This window comes from Leopardus geoffroyi, chromosome A2 (genome assembly GCF_018350155.1).
Source record: "Leopardus geoffroyi isolate Oge1 chromosome A2, O.geoffroyi_Oge1_pat1.0, whole genome shotgun sequence".
Lineage (NCBI taxonomy): Eukaryota > Metazoa > Chordata > Mammalia > Carnivora > Felidae > Leopardus > Leopardus geoffroyi.
Window position 1 is genome coordinate 154,336,624 of NC_059331.1, and position 19,349 is coordinate 154,355,972.

The 19,349-nt window shown below is 45.3% G+C and overlaps 1 protein-coding gene across 1 annotated transcript in view; it reads right to left on the reverse strand.

The window, feature by feature from the left end:
- Positions 1 to 19,349, reverse strand: part of ZC3HAV1 (zinc finger CCCH-type containing, antiviral 1) — a 62,864-nt gene that overhangs the window by 14,016 nt on the left and 29,499 nt on the right. Inside the window, exons 6-12 of the mRNA XM_045495823.1 lie at positions 17,348 to 17,471; positions 14,148 to 14,322; positions 10,980 to 11,100; positions 5,971 to 6,073; positions 3,177 to 3,258; positions 2,284 to 2,414; positions 876 to 1,009 (exon numbers count right to left, since the gene is read on the reverse strand). Coding sequence (XP_045351779.1) covers positions 876 to 1,009; positions 2,284 to 2,414; positions 3,177 to 3,258; positions 5,971 to 6,073; positions 10,980 to 11,100; positions 14,148 to 14,322; positions 17,348 to 17,471 — 870 coding nt within the window. The remainder of the gene's footprint in view (positions 1 to 875; positions 1,010 to 2,283; positions 2,415 to 3,176; positions 3,259 to 5,970; positions 6,074 to 10,979; positions 11,101 to 14,147; positions 14,323 to 17,347; positions 17,472 to 19,349) is intronic.

Here is a 19,349-nt window from a genome sequence, read left to right on the forward strand (position 1 = left end):
GATCAAGACCTGAACCGAAATCAAGAGCAGGATGCTTAACTGAGAGCCATCCAGGTGCCCCTGAACTTCTGAAGTTCTTAAAAAGAAAGAAAGAAAGAAAGAAAAAAAGAAAGAAAGAAAGAAAGAAAAGAAAGAAAGAAAGAAAAGGATTATATGGGAGAATTTAGGAACAAAAAGAAGGAGCTGAAAAAGACACTATGTGTGTGGGCAGACCCACGCTACTTTAGTCCCCAGGTGACCCAGCATGGCCTGAGACAGAGAGAGGCCTCTCCTCCCACGATTAGAACCTATCAGTGGCAATGGAAGGCTACTTCTAGTGGCTTCACAGGGTTGGACACAAGTCAGGAAGAGCCATAGCTAGAACGGAAGTAATGGTAGACAATGTAGCCGACAGGTAGAATCCTTTGCAAGCATGTCTGAAACTCTTCAGTCCTTCTACCCTGCAAAAAAACCCAAGACAGGAAGGAGCAGGACTACGGTACAGCAATCAAGTCCCAGGTCAATGTACCACTCTAATTTGGGCATTTAAGATTAACATGAGGGGCACCTGGGTGGCTCTGTCAGTTACGCGTCCGATTTCAGCTCAGGTCATGATCTCACGGCTCATGAGTTCGAGCCCTGCGACAGGCTCCGTGCTGACAGCTCGGAGCCTGGAACCTGCTTCGGATTCTGTGTCTCCCTCTCTCTCTCCCCCCCCCTCCACCACTCATTCTCTCTCTCTTTCTCAAAAAGAAAAACAAAAGATTAACAAGAGCTTAATTCTCCATGCATGCAAAAGCCTACACGTGCTGGCGAGTACAAATTCATGGCATATACCTCATAATAGAGCCTGAGATACGATTCTACTAGTGAGGCGTCTCTATTCTAGCACAAACCTCTTCCATATTTGTTTTCATCAGTCCCATGTAAGATCCAGTCAAAATTATTCGCACAGATAGACTCCACATGGGCACGGCTTGTGGCACAAAACAGGATGTTTTCCCTTTTGTTGTTCATCTTCATTTTCTTCCTAATGAAGGAAATGTGAGACTTAATGCCCAGAGCATTCCTCTCCCCACTCCAGTTAATGACATTAATCCCAAACCAAAGTCGAATTGCCTTAAAATTTTCTTCCAGCTACAAAAAAGTAAATTTATGAAAACTTTTAAGTGACAGACACATCTGGGGCGCCTGGGTGGCTCAGTCGGTTAAGCGTCCAACTTCGGCTCAGGTCATGATCTCGCGGTCCGTGAGTTCAAGCCCCGCGTCGGGCTCTGTGCTGACAGCTCAGAGCCTGGAGCCTGTTTCAGATTCTGTGTCTCCCTCTCTCTCTCTGACCCTCCCCCGTTCATGCTCTGTCTGTCTCTGTCTCAAAAATAAATAAATAAATGTTAAAAAAAATTAAAAAAAATAAAAATAAATGACAGACACATGAAATCAAAGAATCATAAAAGTGAAGCCGAAAGAGAGAAGTTCGAGTTTACACAATGAAAAAACCAGGGGTGCCTGGGTGGCTCAGTCAGTTAACCGTCCGACTTCAGCTCAGGTCACGATCTCATGGTTGGTGAGTTTGAGCCCCACGTCGGGCTCTGTGCTGGCAGCTTAGAGCATGGAGTCTGCTTTGAGTTCTGTGTCTGCTGCTACCCTGCTCATGCTGTCTCTCCCAAAAGTGAATAAACATTAAAAAAAAAAAAAAAAAAAAAGAAAATGAGGGGTGCCTGGCTGGTTCAGTGGGTTAAGCATCCGACTTCGGCTCAGGTCACCATTTCACATGAGCTCGAGCCCCGTGTCGGGCTCTGTGCTGACAGCTCTGAGCCTGGAGCCTCCTTCAGATTCTGATTCTCCCTCTTTCTCTGCCCCTCCCCTGCTAGCTCTCTCTCTCAAAAATAAACATTAAAAAACAAACTTTTTTTAAATGAAAAAACCAACTAGACCCTGAAGACACTCTTCACTATAAAATAAACCATGGGGCGCCTGGGTGGCTCAGTCGGTTGAGCGTCCGACTTCGGCTCAGGTCATGATCTCGCGGTTCGTGAGCTCAAGCCTCGCATCGAGCTCTGTGCTGATGGCTCAGAGCCTGGAGCCTGCTTCTGATTCTGTGTCTCCCTCTCTCTCTGTCCTTCCCCCACTCATGCTCTGTCTCAGAAATAAATAAATATTAAAAAAATAAATAAAGTAAAATAAATAAACCAGTGAACTGGTGTTAAAGTACAGCTTATAACTAATCCTTTCAAACTTCACGTTGAAACAAAAAGAATAACTTTTTAAAAAACAAAGAAAAACCCTGATCGTGTGGCCACCAACCTTTCAAAAGCATTCAAGAGCTTTGTATTCTTGATCTTCTTTATGTTTTCAATCTTGAAATTTTTCATGGAAGCTTTAAAACGCTCGCTTATTGTGTCATATTCCAGAGTCTGCTGATTGATCTCTAACAGCTGAGAAAATTAAAAACCATGTAAACGTGAAACACGAGACATTGAGAGCACGATATGTCCACACACGTGGCCCCTGATGCCATGGGGTATCCTTGCCAGGCCCCCAGCAGCAGGTGGGATAAGCTGGCTTAGGGTTTCCACATCTGGCAGTTCATTCTAGTCACGAACTCGCTGGCACTGGGCCCATCGGAGCAGGCTGACTGATGGCTGGCAATGCACGATGCTTAAAGGCAAAGGGACGCCCCCTGGAGGTGTCGGGCTTGGTGCAGTGACCTGGGAGGGCCTTAAGCTAGAGCAGCGGCAGAGGCACTGAAGGTGCGTAAGAGGTCTGCACTCAAATCTGGAGCGTGACGTGGACGCGGAACAGTATAGAACGAGTACTGCCCCAACCAGGGTAGGTGATGAGCTGAGGCAGTTTGTACGCTCCCCCAGAAACCTGCTTTTTAAGTCCCACTAACAGACGAGGCACGTTCACTCTCTGACTTCCCGCTTTTGTCATCCATGAAGCAGAGATCCTGATAGCTCAGAGGGTTCTCGCAAGGACGCGCCCCAAAGGGATCGGGTATGGCAGGGCAGCAAGGTGACCTGGAGGGGGTGGCTGTTCTCTGGGAAAGTAGCGCCATTACCATTTGGAGGCCTTTGAATCTTGATCCATGAATTTCATAGAAGCCAACCGTTCTCTCATCCAAACACACAGATCTACAGCTAAGCCCCTTCCCCCATTTCTAAACAATTGATACACCAAAAAGCAAAAACCAGTACCTCATATCCATTCAAGCCAAACTCCTGCTGAGGGAACAATGTCGAGGTTAACGGCTCTGACAAGGTCTGCGCTGGCTGATGCCTACAAGTAAGAGAAAGAATTCACTTGGCTCCCTGTTCCATAGGCCAGAGTTCCGTCCCAAAATTCCAGTCACTAAGCCAAGGTTTCCCAGAGAATATTTTCTTTGTATTTTATTTTGGATTACCTTCCTGTGCATTCCTGGTATAGTTGTACTAGTAATTAGGCTCTTTTAAAATGCAGTTATTATCCGGGGCACCTGGGTGACTCAGTTGGTTAAGAATCTGACTTTAGCTCAGGTCATGATCTCACAGTTCATGAGTTCAGGCCCCGCGTTGGGCTCTGTGCTGACAGCTCGGAGCCTGGAGCCTGCTTCAGATTCTGTGTCTCCTTCTCTCTCTGCCCCGCTCACGCTCTGTCTCTGTCTCTCTCTCTCTCAAAAATAAATAAATGTTAAAAAAAAAAAAAAAAAAAAGCATTTTAGGGGCGCCTGGGTGGATCAGTCAGTTAAGCGGCTGACTTCGGCTCAGGTCATGATCTCGCAGTTCGTGAGTTTGAGCCCCGCATCAGGCTCTGTGCTGACAGCTCAGAGCCTGGAGCCTGTTTCAGATTCTGTGTCTCCTTCTCTCTCTGACCCTCCTCCATTCATGCTCTGTCTCTCTCTGTCTCAAAAATAAACATTAGGGGCGCCTGGGTGGCGCAGTCGGTTGGGCGTCCGACTTCAGCCAGGTCACGATCTCGCAGTCCGGGAGTTCGAGCCCCGCGTCGGGCTCTGGGCTGATGGCTCAGAGCCTGGAGCCTGTTTCCGATTCTGTGTCTCCCTCTCTCTCTGCCCCTCCCCCGTTCATGCTCTGTCTCTCTCTGTCCCAAAAATAAATAAACGTTGAAAAATAAACATTAAAAAATAATAAAAAAAGGCTTTTTAAATGCAGTCATTATCCGTAATTTGGTAAATTAATTTAATGTTATTTTCCCAGTGATTCAAGATGTAAACGCATTCCTTCCTTTTTATATTCCTGCGCAACCTTCAAAGGATCTAATATGCGAGCGAGCATTAAGATGTCTTACAGTGTCTTTGAGAAACTAAACACTGGAGTAGACGAGAAGCACCAGGGAAAGAATCCTGCTGTCTTTCCTGTAGAAACCGTATTTCAGGACAACTATACAGGAGGAAAACTCTTCCTAGCAGACAGTACACAGCTAGTAATTGCAGAATTGACAGGATTAGAAAACCACCATTTCATAACTGCTGATGAAATAAAGGATTGAAACGGTGACCAGCAGGAGCGACTGTAACCATCGAGTGAAGAGAACAGATGAGGAACAGTGAGAAGTTGTTACAGAGAGGTCAGACTGGAATGAACACAACCCTGTCTCGTCTTTGTCACTAAAAATAGGACAACTAGGGGTGCCTCGGTGGCTCAGTCGGTTAACGGTCGGACTTCAGCTCAAGTCACGATCTCACCGTTCCTGAGTTCAAGCCCTGTCAGGCTCTGTGCTGACGGCACAGAACCTGCTTGGGATTCTCTGTCTCCCTCTCTGTTTCCGCCTCTCCCCCACTCTCTTGCTCTCTCTCTCTCAAAATAAATAAATAAACATTAAACAAATTTTAAGGAGGACAACTAGACATTATGTGCCTCCTACTGTGATGTGACAGGAAGTACAAAGTAGCAGTTAAATTGTACCATTAACCAACAATGGAACCTTGATCTAATCAAGCCTCTAAATCTTGAACAAGCCATGAGCTCACAGAAATTTCTTATCAGATGACCCCATAGGCATTTGATACATTCTGAATGTGGGAAATTCTCTAAGGACGAATCGCTTAGTTTCTTAAAAACTAACAACAAGGGGTGCCTGGGTGGTTTAGTCAGTTGAGCATCCAACTTCAGATCAGGTCATGATCTCGCGGTTCACGGGTTCGAGCCCCACATCAGGCTCTGTGCTGACAGCTCAGAGCCTGGAGCCTGCTTCGGATTCTGTGTCTCCCTCTCTCTCTGCCCCTCCCACACTTGCACTCTGTCTCTGTCTCTTTCAAAAATAAACATTAAAAAAAAATTTTTTAATAAAAACAACAAAATGCAACACACACACCTTGTTTTGATAAAAACTGAAATAAATCAACTGTGAAAAAGTCATGCTTGATTTGACACCCACCTTGAAATCTGTTTCACATAACCACGTATAACCCGGGAGGGTGGGGGGAAACCCCAACCCCAAAACCCTTCATGAACAATGTAGAATTTACTGAGTTTCATGAGCACACAGAGGAGAGCGACACAGGATCGTCCACAGCAAAATTTCCTCTAAACAATCCCCTTCAATCAACTGTATCATGTCCAAATCTCCTTGCCCAGGCAACTAACGCTTCCCTCTCTTTTCCCATTTCTTCCTCAGCAGCCTACCCTCCACAAATCCACTCAACAAAACAAAAGATATGCAGAAGAACCCACAGGAACACAAGCCCCTCTAACGGTGCATCTGGTTATTTCTAGGCACTCCCCTTCGATCCTGCCGTGCACAGTGAAGAGGCTGAGACCCGGGTAGCTGAGGCTCCCGCCAAGTCCCCTGTGAGTCAGAGGAAGAGACAGATTTCCTGCTCGCCTACCCTTTCAGCCACCCTGTACCGCTTCACAAGCATAGAGGATGCAAAAGGAAACTGCAGTGTTATGCAAGCAGGAAGATTTCAAGAAAACAGATGCAGGAGTAGATTCGGGAGATCGGCGGGTGAACACCTACAGCATCCGCCAGCAGGCAGTGCTTCTGAACACTTACTTGAACCCCCTTTTAATCTGTTCCACATCCTCGTAAGACACGAATTTTGGCCTTCTGACAACATTCTTTTGGGTCTTGGAAGCTACGTTTGTTTGAATCATCCCTTTAGACAGAAAAAAGAAAACAAACAAGAACCGAGAATTAGTTCTAGAAAACATTTCTTGTTATTTTTCCTAGGCTAGGAATACAGCAGATCTTCACCACTGAACTGTGACATGTACGAATAAGAGAAAATCCTTTTGGATGGAAGTTTCTCGTGATTAAAACGCTGTATCCTTCACTGCCCTCTTGTAAGACCCAGAAAACAAAGAAGTGATGAGATGAGCAGTCAGCAATTAATCTAATCTCTAAATTGAAGTCAGACAGTAAAGGGGAGGACGTGGGCGACCAGATAACAGCACATCATCCATATAAGCTACCCTAAACCAGGCATCAATAATTGTGGGTTGGAATGTGGTAGCTAGATCTTGAAGGATTTTTCTAGATCAAGTGTGAAATGTCATTTTTAATTCATGCACGTTGTAGACCCAGGTCCAAGTTGCAGCCAGAGTGAGCTCTTTTTTTTTTAATTTTTTTTTTTCAACGTTTATTTATTTTTTTGGGGACAGAGAGAGAGAGAGCATGAACGGGGGAGGGGCAGAGAGAGAGGGAGACACAGAATCGGAAGCAGGCTCCAGGCTCTGAGCCATCAGCCCAGAGCCTGACGCGGGGCTCGAACTCACGGACCGCGAGATCGTGACCTGGCTGAAGTCGGACGCTTAACCGACTGCGCCACCCAGGCGCCCCCAGAGTGAGCTCTTTAAAAAGCAAATCATCGGGGCGCCTGGGTGGCGCAGCTGGTTAAGCATCCGCCCTTAGCTCACGTCATGATCTCAGCTCGTGGGTTTGAGCCCCGCACTGGGCTCTGTGCTGACGGCTCGGAGCCTGGAGCCTGCTTCCGATTCTGTGTCTCCCTCTCTCTCTGCCCCTCTTCAGCTTGTGCTCTGTCTCTTTCTCTCAAAAATTAACAAATGTTAAAGAAAGTGTTTTTTGTTTTGTTTTTTTTAAGTAAATCATCACCCGGGGCACATCAGTGGTGTGCAACTCCTGATTTCGGCTCAGGTCGTGATCTCCCATTTTGTGGGTTCGAGCCCCGCATTGGGTCTCTGAGCTGCTGATGCAAAGACTGCTTGGGATCCTCTCTCTCCCTCTCTCTCTCTGCCCCTCCCACGCTCTCTCTCTCAAAACAAACAAATAAACTTGAAAAAAAAAAAAAGTAAATCAACTTACATTGCTAGTGAAAGTATAAAATGGCACAGCCACTTTGGAAGACTGTTGGGCAGTTTCCTATAAAGTTAAACACCTGGTGCCTATGTGATCTAGCGATCCCACTCCTTCATACTCACCCAAGAGAAGTGAAAACTTACCCTCACACGAAGACTTGCATTTGAATGTTCTTAGTAGCATCATTACAATAACCAAAATGTGAAAATAACCAAACTGCCCATTAACAGATGAATGGGTAAACCAACCAAGGTACAGCCTTACAATGAAATACTACTCAGCACTGAAAAGGGAAGGACCACTGCACGTGCAACCGCACAGGTGAATCGAAACAACATTCTGAGTGAAGGGAGTCAGCTACGTGCAGAGAACACCACAAGATTCTACTTCTGTGACGTTCTAGGATGGATAGAACTATAGAGACAGCAAATGGGGGTGGGAAGAATGACTGCAAAGGAGCAGGAGGACACTTTTTGGATCGATGACTGGAAAGCTCTAGATCCTGATCAGGATAGCAGCTGCACGCCATCAGTCAGCACGCATCCAACTGCACCCTTAACACGGATGCACCCCATTGTAGCAATTCTGCTTCAGTAGAGTTGGTGTAAAGTGAAACAAACATAAACAATAAAAAAGATCAAATGAGATCATGCCACAGCCCTGCTCCCAACCTTCCCGGGGCTCTCATCTCCCGCAGACCTTCCCGCTGCCCTTTGAAACCTCCAGCTCATCTGCAATTTACGGTCTTAGCGCCAGCTCCTCCCTCTCTTGGGGGCCCGCCTTCCCATGGGCACAGGTGCTCCCTTCCTTCCAAAAGTTCCTCCTGGGATACAAACAAGATGCTCTCCTAGGACTCCTCCAGTTCTCTGGCTGCTTCTTCACACTGCTTCTTTTTCCCCAGAGCTGGTATCACTTTCAGAAACTGCCTGGTATGTCAGCACCTAGAACGGTGCCTAGCCACATGGGTGGCGTTCCAATACTAGATTCATGAACGACAATATCAGCAACAGGAAAAAAAGACCCTGGAATACCGCAAATGGCTCCGAACTAGTTTCTATGAACCAACTGAACGAGAACTGCTGGTCACCTTTCTCCAGATTCGGGAACAAGGTCCATTATTGGTTCTTCTCTGTCCAACACCCATTTAAATTGCCAAAACAATAGAATAGTACCCAAAGAATAAAATTTTTTTTTCATTTAAGTCATTCTTAATTTCACCATCCAACGGAAGAGATTTCTATTCCTTCCTATTGCCCTCTGGTTTTGGTCATGTGTGCACACAGTTGTACTTACCATGCATATTAATTCTTTTAAAAAAACTTTTGATTTGAGGGGCACCTGGGTGGCTCAGTCGGTTGAGCATCCAACTCTTGTGTCTTTTTTTAAAATTTTTTTTTAACGTTTATTCATGTTTGAGAGACAGAGACAGAGCGTGAGTAGGGGAGGGGCAGAGAGAGGGGGAGACACAGAATTGGAAGCAGGCTCCAGGCTCTGAGCTGTCAGCACAGAGCCTGACACGGGGCTCAATCTCACGAACGGCAAGATCATGAACTGAGTTGAAATTGGACGCTCAACCTACTAAGCCACCCAGGAGCCCCAAGCGTCCAACTCTTGATTTTGGCTCAAATCATGATCCCAGGGTCATGGGATCGAGCCCCGCCTCGGGCTCTATGCTGTGCATGGAGCCTGCTTAAGATTTTCTCTCTCTCTCTCTCTCTCTCTCTCCCCCTCTCTGTCCCTTCCCCCCACAGCCCCTGCTCCCAGGCTCTCTCTCTCGGGGAAAAAAAAAAAAAAAGTACAAATATAAAGAGGCCTCTGATGGAGTATCTTTGGAGCCTGGATCAGGATCCCTGCTTGGAATTCTGTCTCTCTCTTTTCCCCCCTTTCTCCTATACCCCTCCCTAACTCCTGTTTTCTCTCTCTCTCTCTCTCAAATAAAATTAAAAAAAAATTTTAAATGTTTATTTACTTTTGAGAGACAGAGATAGAGCATGAGTAGAGGAGAGGAAGAGAGAGGGAGATACAGAATCTGAAGTAGAATCCAAGCTCTGAGCTGTCAGCATAGAGCCCAACGCGGGGCTCAAACAGACCGCGAGATCATGACCCGAGCCGAAGTCGGGTGCTTAATCGACTGAGCAACCCAGGTGCCCCTCAAATAAAATTTTTAAAAAATTAAAAACAAAACAAAACAAAACAAAAAAACCTTGATTTGAAATACAACATCTAGAGGCACCTGGATGGCTCAGTCAGTCAAGCAACTGACTCTTGATTTTGGCTCAGGTCATGATCTGACGGTTTGAGTTCGAGCCCCATGTCAGCACAGAGCCTGCTTGGGACTGTCTGTCTCCCTCTGTCGCTGCCCCTCCCCCCACTCACACAATAGCGCGCGCGCTCTCTCTCTCTCAAAAATAAATAAACATTTGAAATACAACATCTAAAGAGGAAAAGTACAAACATAAACTTGGGAGGTTGCCTTTTTCACTTAACAATATCAAATTTTGACTTTACTGCATGGTTTTCGTAATCATAATTTTAACCAATACTCCAATGAAATTCAATACCCTGTTTTAATCACTATCTGACCACCCTACAGGCTGTTCCTCTACTATAGCATATCAAATAGGCTTTAATAAACATCGTCATGTTCATAGCCTTTTTTTTTTCCCTTCTGGTGAATTATTTTCTTAAAAAGATTCCTGAGACCATGAAAAGGCAATTATATTTTAATATCTCTTGATATGTATAACCAGAATGCTTTCCAAAATACAGTAGCTGGTATAATGGTTTTTGGAGGCTTAATAGCCAACAATTGGTACAGGGCCCAAATGCGAGGTACCACCTGGAATGTCAAGGACGCGAGAAAGTCTTCTTTACCTCTTTCAAAGCACCTGTAGGGCTGATCCTGAAAGGGCAACTACCCAACCATATACAGGTAGCGTCCCAGGGGTGCAGCTGAAAGGACAGTACATTTAGAGGGAGGGCAGTTCCTGCCCTGATTTCTTACTAAACACAACAGATTGGTAGAAACTAAACTGAAAGCCTTCCCATGGCGGCTCAAACAAACATGGCAGAAGGCAAAGTCTCTAGAAAAAGGGATGGATAGGGGCCCCTGGGTGGCTCAGTCGGTTAAGAACCCGACTTCAGCTCAGGTCATGATCTCAGGCTCATGGGTTCGAGCCCTGCGTCGGGCTTTGTGCTGACAGCTCAGAGCCTGGAGCCTGCTTCAGATGCTGTGTCTCCCTCTCTCTTTGCCCTTCCCCCACTCATGCTGTCTCTGTCTCTCAAAAATGAATAAACGTTAAGAAAAATTAAAAAAAAAAAGAAAAGAAAAGAAAAAGGAAAAGTGATGGATAAAGCCACTAACCTAGACGATGAAGCCCAGAAGGAAGAGGGAGGTTTTACAATTCTGAAGGCACCAATGGGTCCAAAGTCTCTACTGTAGTCATCAGCACCTGAACTTTCGCCTCGGCCTGGGAAACAGCCCATCCATTTAGTCCAATGCCCGCATTTTACAGATGAGGGAGCTGTGGCCCAGACAGGCCAGGTGCTGTTCCCGGGGTTACATAGAGAGCCAAGGCTCTCCAGCACAGGTCTCCACTGGCTTCCACACCACCATCCCGTGTGCCTTGCTAAAAAGGAACCCTGATGTTGTGTTCAGCGTGTATATACACTCTGCTCCCATTCCCACGTGCACACCGCGTGCCAGATTCCAACAGTAGGGGTCACTGCCAAACGCAGAGTCTTACCCATAAAACTCAGCTCATAGCTCTGTGAACCCGCCTGAAATGGCACAATTCCCCTCGGAGAGCACAGAAAGAAAGACTCCAGGTACGAAGAGTCGACGTTTGCAGCTTGCTGTTTGTCGACCTGATTGAAAAAAAAAAAAAAAAAAAAAAAAAAAAAAGGTAAAGACACTCGAGGGTAGCCTTTTAAGAAACCTCTGCCGTTGTATCTTACACAATTGTATTTTAGCCACAGGACTTAAACAGGAATGCAGCTTGCCTCCCAAACCAGGCTGTAAAGGTTGCCAGGCTGGGGCCACGTCTCAAGGCCTACGTGAAGGGTCTGACATCAGAATGGATGGGTAAAGGGAAGCGTGTGGATTCTAGTGAGGAGACAAGCTAGGCCACCATTCCACTGTCCCCACCCAACACAGGGCTGGCAGACCAGGGCAGACTGCATGTAAGCCCGAATAGGAGGGGTTCCCAATATTTAATGGCAAGGAGACACTTGTTCATCATGATCTAAACTGGAGGAGTTAATGACAGCAAGTTCCTGCTGGCAGCCTATGATGGGGAGGGGCTACTGGTCCTCTGGATTCTGAGGCTTTCAGCTACACATACCCCTACTCCTTCCCCAGTGAAGATGCCTGACGGATATAAGGCGAGGGGGCCACAATGAAAGCCTTCAAGGAAAATGTCTATGAACTAGGTCTCTTTAGCCTGGAGAGGAGTATGCTAAGAGCAGGAAAGCTGGGTCCCAATACCTGTACACGGTGTAAAGCTGGAATAAACTAGAATGTGGTTCAGGAGGTAGCACCAGGACAAACGGGTGGAAGCGACAAGGAGGCTAAGGAGGCTAACTTTAGAAGAACTTTCTCAACCGCATCATCCAACAATCTTTTTTAATTTTTTTAAAATGTTTTTTATTTATTCTTGAGAGAGAGAGACAGAGAGAGACAGAGCATAAGCAAGGGAGGGGCAGAGAGAGAGAGGGACACAGAATCCGAAGCAGGCTCCGAGTTGTCAACATAGAGCCCGACGCGGGGCTCGAACTCACAAGCCGTGAGATCATGACCTGAGCCGAAGTCAGACGCTCAACCGACTGAGCCACCCAGGCGCCCCACAGCATCCAACAATTAAGCCACCCCGTGAAGATGTTTGTTGCAACAGCTGCTGGGACATGATCTATCAGGATCATTGTAAACGAGACTGCCATCCTTGGCGGGCAGTAGGAAATGAGGTATCCAAGATTAGATAGAGGATGGCGCGGGTAAATCACATGCCTTCCTACGACCCCAAAGAGCAGTGACTTGGGCAAACGCCTGTGAACACAGGGAGCAGCAAGGTAGGTCTGTCACCTCTGGGGACACTGGTTTGCCAATGTGAATCTCTGTCCTCATCTCCCATTCTGACAGCTGAAGTCCTGTATCTCTGCAGGACCCTATTCTAGGCTGGAAGGAATTTACTCTAGGCCAGGGCCTTTCAAACTCTAATTTGTATGTGAATCACCCAGGAATTGTTTTAAAATGCAGAATAAAATTCTGGGAACTGGGTTTTAATTCTGCATTTCAAAGAGCTCCCACAGTGCCAATGTTGTTGGTCTGTGGACCTGATTTTAACCAGCAAGACCCTCACGTCTAGATCAGCATTGTCCACTGGAACGTTCTGGAACATTTCACTGGACATGTTCTCTGTGTTTTCCCGTGTGATAGCTGCTAGCTACAAGTGGTTGTAGAGCACTTAAATGTGACTATGGTTACCGTGGAATTGAATTGTTCATTTTGTTCAAATTCAATTAACTGAAGTTTAAAATTAAACAGCCATTGGGGCGCCTGGGTGACTCAGTCGGTTAAGCGTCCGACTTCGGCTCAGGTCATGATCTCACAGTTCGTGAGTTCGAGCCCCGCGTCGGGCTCTGTGCTGACAGCTCGGAGCCTGGAGCCTGCTTCACATTCTGTGTCTCCCTCTCTCTCTGCCCCTTCCCTGCTCATGCTGTGTCTCTCTCTGTCTCAAAAATAAATAAACATTAAAAAAAAAATTAAAAAAAATAAATAAAATTAAATAAAATTAAACAGCCACAAGGGGCTAGTGGCTGTCCTACTGGACACACCAAGGCAATTTCAGTGTCTGAGCATTTGGACAGCCTTTCAAGCTTCACACTTGGTTTTCCTTCGGGCCCTTCCCTCACACTGTACTCCAGTTCTGATTAAGTGAATGAATGAATGAATGAATGGTAGGATCTTCAATTATTTTTTTTTCTCCCGAAAGACTTGAATGTGTATCTCATGTTCAGTAGCCAGTCCTTGGCTTTTGTCCTGTGCCTACATTACTGCCTTGATCTAGAGCTAAGGTGTGCCTTTGCCTCGGGTGGTTCTCTTGGGCCACAGGCTCCCTGCCCCTCTACATCAGCTGTCACAGGTACACCAGCTAGTAAACATCTCGTTGGGTCTGGATCCGCCTGATGCAAACCCCATGACAACCAGGCCCCGCCCTCCAGCTGTCACTCTGTCCTGTACCATTGCTGCCCAGCTGCCCATCCATTCAATCATCACCCTGCCCAACATCACTTCCTCTTCCTGTCTACCATCTATGTAGGGCCAAGTCTTGGTTAAGCACTTGAACTTCCTTAAAAGGATATCAAGTCTACATTCCGGAGAGTTCACAGTCAAAGCATATGCACCTGCCCTGGGTTGACAAAAGCTGCTGTTGTCTCCCTTTCTACTAGGGAGGCTCCTAACCCAGAAATCGCGGTTGCCCCAACTCATATTAAAAATTCAATTGCAGGAGGGGCATCTGGGTGGCTCCGTCTGTTAAGTGTCTGACTCCTGATTTTGGACAAGGTGGTGATCTCACGGTTGGTGGATTCCAGTCCCCCGTCGGGCTCTGTGCTGACAGCATGGAGCCTGCTTGGGATCCTCTCTCTCTCCCTCTCTCTCTACCCCTCCCCCCCCCAAATAAATAAGCTTTAAAAAAAGAAAATAATTAATAGCTGTTGCTGTTGATGAACGTAATCCCAGAGTATATGTTTGCTACAAAATATACCAATACAGTTGTGTATAATGTGAAAAAGTACTAGTTCAACTACACCCATGTGCCATGGATAACCATGTAGGTGTCAGACATTTTATTAATATTTTTTCCTCAAGTGGTCAAGTTTAAACAAGAGCCTCCACAAGGAGGAACGGTACTCACCTTCTCCCCATATTGAACCCATCTGTCGGATTTGTTCCTCCAGTACCAAATCCATTTTGTGGCAAAGACAAAATTGGTCAGCACTGTGACAGATGAAGGTGTGGAGATACGCCGGATAGGATTACAATTACAAACCATCATCTGGAAGTTGATGTTTTTATTTCCGATAGAAAAGCTGAAGGGGAAGAGTTTAAAGTTAACGAAATGCCACCCCGATGTTTACAGCAGCATTACCAACAACAGCCAAACTACGGAAAGAGCCCAGGTGTCCATCAACTAATGAGTGGATACAGATATAGTATATCTATCTATATATATATAAATACACAATGGAATATTACTCAGCCATGAAGACGAATGAAATCTCACCATTTGCAACGACATGGATAGTGCCAGAGTGTATTATGCTAAGCAAAATGAGCCAATCAGAGAAAGACAAACACTATATGATTTTACTTATATGTGAAATTTAAGAAACAGATGACCACATGGGCAGGGGGTAAAAAAGAGAGGGGAAACAAACCATGAGGGACTCCTAATGACAGAGAACAAACTGAGGGTTGATGGAGGAAGGTGGGTGGGGGATGGGCTAGATGGGGAATGGGGACGAAGGAGGGCACTTGTTATGATGAGCACGGGATGTTGTATGTAAGTGACGAATCACTCAATTCTACTCCTGAAACCAATAATGCACTGTATGCTAACTAACTAGAATTTATTTTTTTTTTAATTTTTTTTTTTCCAACGTTTATTTATTTTTTTGGGGACAGAGAGAGACAGAGCATGAACGGGGGAGGGGCAGAGAGAGAGGGAGACACAGAATCGGAAGCAGGCTCCAGGCTCTGAGCCATCAGCCCAGAGCCCGACGCGGGGCTCGAACTCACGGACCGCGAGATCGTGACCTGGCTGAAGTCGGACGCTTAACCGACTGCGCCACCCAGGCGCCCCGCTAACTAACTAGAATTTACACACAAATCTGAAAGGAAGAAAATTAAAAATAAATATAAAATTGTGCCCACAAAACTACTGATTGGCTTAATGTTAGCAACTCATGGTAGGTCAGTTTTTTCAAGTAATACTATTTAAATAGTTAGATAATGTGGTCCAAGACCTTTTCAGGAAGCCAGGAAAGTCAAAGTTATTTTCATAATAATATTAAGACATTATTTGCCTTTTTCACTTTCATACTCTCACAGGTGCACAGGGGAGTTTTCCCAGAGGCTACATGATGTGTGATTCTACAGCAAATTAAAGAGATTTGCAAAAATATAAAACAATGGCATTTTCTAAATGAATTTTTTTGCTCTGTTTTGGAAAACACTTATTATTTAGTTATACACACATATAATAGTTAATACATATGATAATATATATTTACATAAACATAGTTATATAAAAATATGGTATTTATGTTACCATGTGATGAGTTTGTATTATTTTTCAATGAATCCATAAAAATTGAATTTTTCTCCGTTTTGATTTTTAATATGGTAAATACCGACAGTTACAATTCACATAAAGAGAGGTTCTGTGGGATTCTCAATATAGTTTAAGACTGTAGAGGGGACCCGAGACCAACAAGTGTGAAAATTACTGCTCTAAGAAAAACCTCCTACATCAGTGGTTCCCAATGAGGAATGGAGACATTTAGCAATATTGAAAGACTTTTTTGGTTATAACAATAAAAATCTAGTGGATATAGGCCAGGAATGCTGCTAAACAGCCCCCCAAAAGTAAATAATTATCTAGGCCCAAAAGTCAATAGTGCTAAGGTTGAGAAAGCCAGAGGCTTTCCCAGAGGGGGGAAAAACACACCTAGAAACAAGTACGTAGCTGATGCTACCCTCTAGTGGCAAAATGCAGCAACACAGAATCTCCACCAAAAATTCACTATACAGATGACATGTTTGCAATTTCCCCCAAAAGAATTCCCTTATAGGGGCGCCTGGGTGGCTCAGTCGGTTAAGCGTCCAACTTCGGCTCAGGGCATGATCTCACGGTCCGTGAGTTCGAGCCCCGCGTCGGGCTCTGTGCTGACAGCTCAGAGCCTGGAGCCTGTTTCAGATTCTGCATCTCCTTCTGTCTCTGCCCCTCCCCTGCTCGTGCTCTGTCTCTCTCTCTCTCTCTCTCTCTGTCAAAAATAAATAAACATAAAAAAAAAAAAGAAGAGGAGGAGGAGGAGGAGGAGTTGTTGTTAACAGAATCATAAACACCGAAAACAAATTGGTGGTTGCAGAGGGGAGGGAGTGGGGGGATAAAGGGAAGTAAGGGATACAAACTTTCAGTTATAAAGTCACAGGGATGAAAAATACAGCATAGGGAATAGGGAAAAAAAAAAGAATTTCCTTTAGAAAGCTAGGAGGCACTTTATAAATACAGTCATGTATGGTATCACCCAATTCACCCCTGGCAAAAACAGGTAAGTTATCCTCTTAGATACCTCCAGGATTGAGAAACTAGCAAACACAAAGGAAGGTATAAAATGCTAAAGCAGACAACAAAATGTACCCTAGAACTGTATGAAATTATTCAAATCGCGTTCTACAACTATGACATTGAGCCAAAGGCTAATTTTGAGCTACAATCACTGTACTTTCCATAGTCCTATCATGAGCTTACAGTATTACAGTAATACAAGCTGACCTCTGTGTTGTGTTTTTCTGCAGGACATACTGATAATAACTGTGTCACTGTTTAAATCCTATAAATTTGTTGGGACACCTGGGTGGTTCGGTCAGTTAAGCATCTGACTTCGGCTCAGGTCATGATCTCCTGGTTTGTGAGTTAGAGCCCCGTGTCAGCAGGCTCTGCGCGGACAGCTCGGAGCCTGGAGTCTCCTTCAAATTCTGGGTCTCCCTCTCTCTCTGCACCCCCCCCCCACCCCCGGCTTTCACTCTGTCTCTCTCACTCTCTCAAAAATAAATAAAAACATTAAAAAAAAATTAAACCACATGAGTTTGTAAATAGTCCCAGAATCCCTAGTATTAATTAGCCAGGCTCTTCGTGACCTTGAATCTACCCAGCTCGTGTTTTTCTTCATGAACTCAGTAGGCATTTGTCATTTTTATTTCAAGAGTTATCTCAAACTTGAAGGGGATTCTGAAGGAAAATGGTTTTTCCTTCTCACGGTAAGCCTAGCACTATGCTTTCCTTTGATGGCGCTGTGGACCTCAGAGGCCAGAGTCTGGCCACCAACTTACCTGTGGATCTGGGGGTCACAATAGGCCTTCTCAATGTTCTCCATGGGCTGGAGGTCCATCCAGGTATTTGCAAGTAATATCTGCCACCGGTAAGGCAGGTGGAAGTGAACTTTGTTGCAGCTTGCTACAAAGACAGAGAGAGGGGGTCTGAGGATCTGGTGAGTGGGGGTTCTAACAATTCATTGCTGACGTTCCCCATTGAGGGCTGCCTTTCCCGCCCTGCCAGGCTTGCATGCTAACCCATTTCCAGGCTACGCCTTTACCCATTCCGGTTCCGGCCCACACTGCCCCATATCCGTATGTTCAAGTTCCCTTATTACCAATAGAGACTCATCAGAAAAACAAAACTTCCGGGGTGCCTGGGTGGCTCAGTTGGTTAAGTGTCCGTCTTCAACTCAGATCATGATCTCATGGTTCATGGATTTGAACCCCCTGTCAGGCTCTGTGCCGACAGCTCAGAGCCTGGAGCCTGCTTCAGATTCTGTGTTTCCCTTTCTCTCTGCCCCTCCCCTGCTCATGCTCTGTCTCTCTCTGTCTCAAAAATAAATAAAAACACTTAAAAAAAAATTTTTTTTTTAATTAACATCATAAGCCCATTAATACAGGAATACAAAAAATAGTTCTGTCCTTCAGTTTTCAGTATGTCATGTTTACATCATTTTGAAAGGCTCAAAAGATGTGTGATTACTTTGAAACCAAAAGAGGCAGGTTTCGACGGCCCAGGAAAACCCAGAGCGGCAATGACTATGGTCTGGCTGATTGAAAAGTATATAACCATTCATCAAGTCCGAATCTCACACTCGTTAGAATGGCTGCTCTAAAATCAAACCAACTCAAAACAAAAAGCAAGTGTTGGCGAGGACACGAGGAACTCAAACCCTCGCGCACTGCTAGTAAAAATGTAAAATCGTGCAGCTGCTGTGGAAAATGGTGTGGCAGTTTCTCTAAACATCAAACACAGAATTGCCAAAACAATTTTTTTAATGTATATTTATTTTTGAGAGAGAGAGAAAGAGACGGAGTATGAGCAGGGGAGGGGCAGAGAGAGAGGGAGACACAGAATCTGAAGCAGGCTCCAGGCTCTGAGCTATAAGCACGGAGCCCGACGCGGGGCTCAAACTCATGGACCATGAGATCATGACCTGAGCCGGAGTCAGATGCTCAACTGACTTAGTCACCCGGGCGCCCTGCCAAAACAAGTTTTTAAAGAAACACAGAATTACCATAATATCCAGTGATCCCACTCCTGGGTGTATACCCCCCCAAAAAAGCGAAAGCAAGGTCCTGAGCAGACACTCGCACACCCAAGGTCACAACAGCATTACTGACAATAGCCAAAAGGTAGAAGCAACTCAAGTATACATTCACAGATGACCAGATAAACAAAATGTGGTATATACACACAATAAAATATTATTCAGCCTTCAAAAGGAAGGACATTCTCACCCAGGCTACATCGTGGATGAAACACGAGGACATCATACAAAGTGAAACAAGCCAGTATCACAAAAAGACAAACACTGTGTGACTCCACTCACGAGGGACCTAGCATCGTCCTACTCCAATGAACAAAAATGAGAATGGTGGGTGCCAGGGACTGGAGGGACTGGAGGCAGCAGGGGGATGAAGCGTTGCTGTTCAGAGGGTATTAACGGTTTACTTTTGCAAGAGGAACAAGAGTCCTGGATTTTGGTGGCATGACAATGTGACTCTAACACTGCTGAACTGCACACTTAAACATGATTAGGATGGGGCGCCTGGGAGATTCAGTGAGTTAAACGTGACTCTTGATCTCGGCTCAGGTCATGATTTCATGGTTCGCGAGATCGAGCCCCACATTGGGCTCTGCGATGACAGCTAGGAACGTGCTTGGGATTCCCTCTCTCTCTCTCTCTCTTTCTCTCTCTCTCTGTCTCTCTCTCTGTCTCTCAAAATAAATAAATAAACTTTAAAAAAAATGATTAGGATAGCAAAATCTGTGTTACGTGTATTTTACCACAAT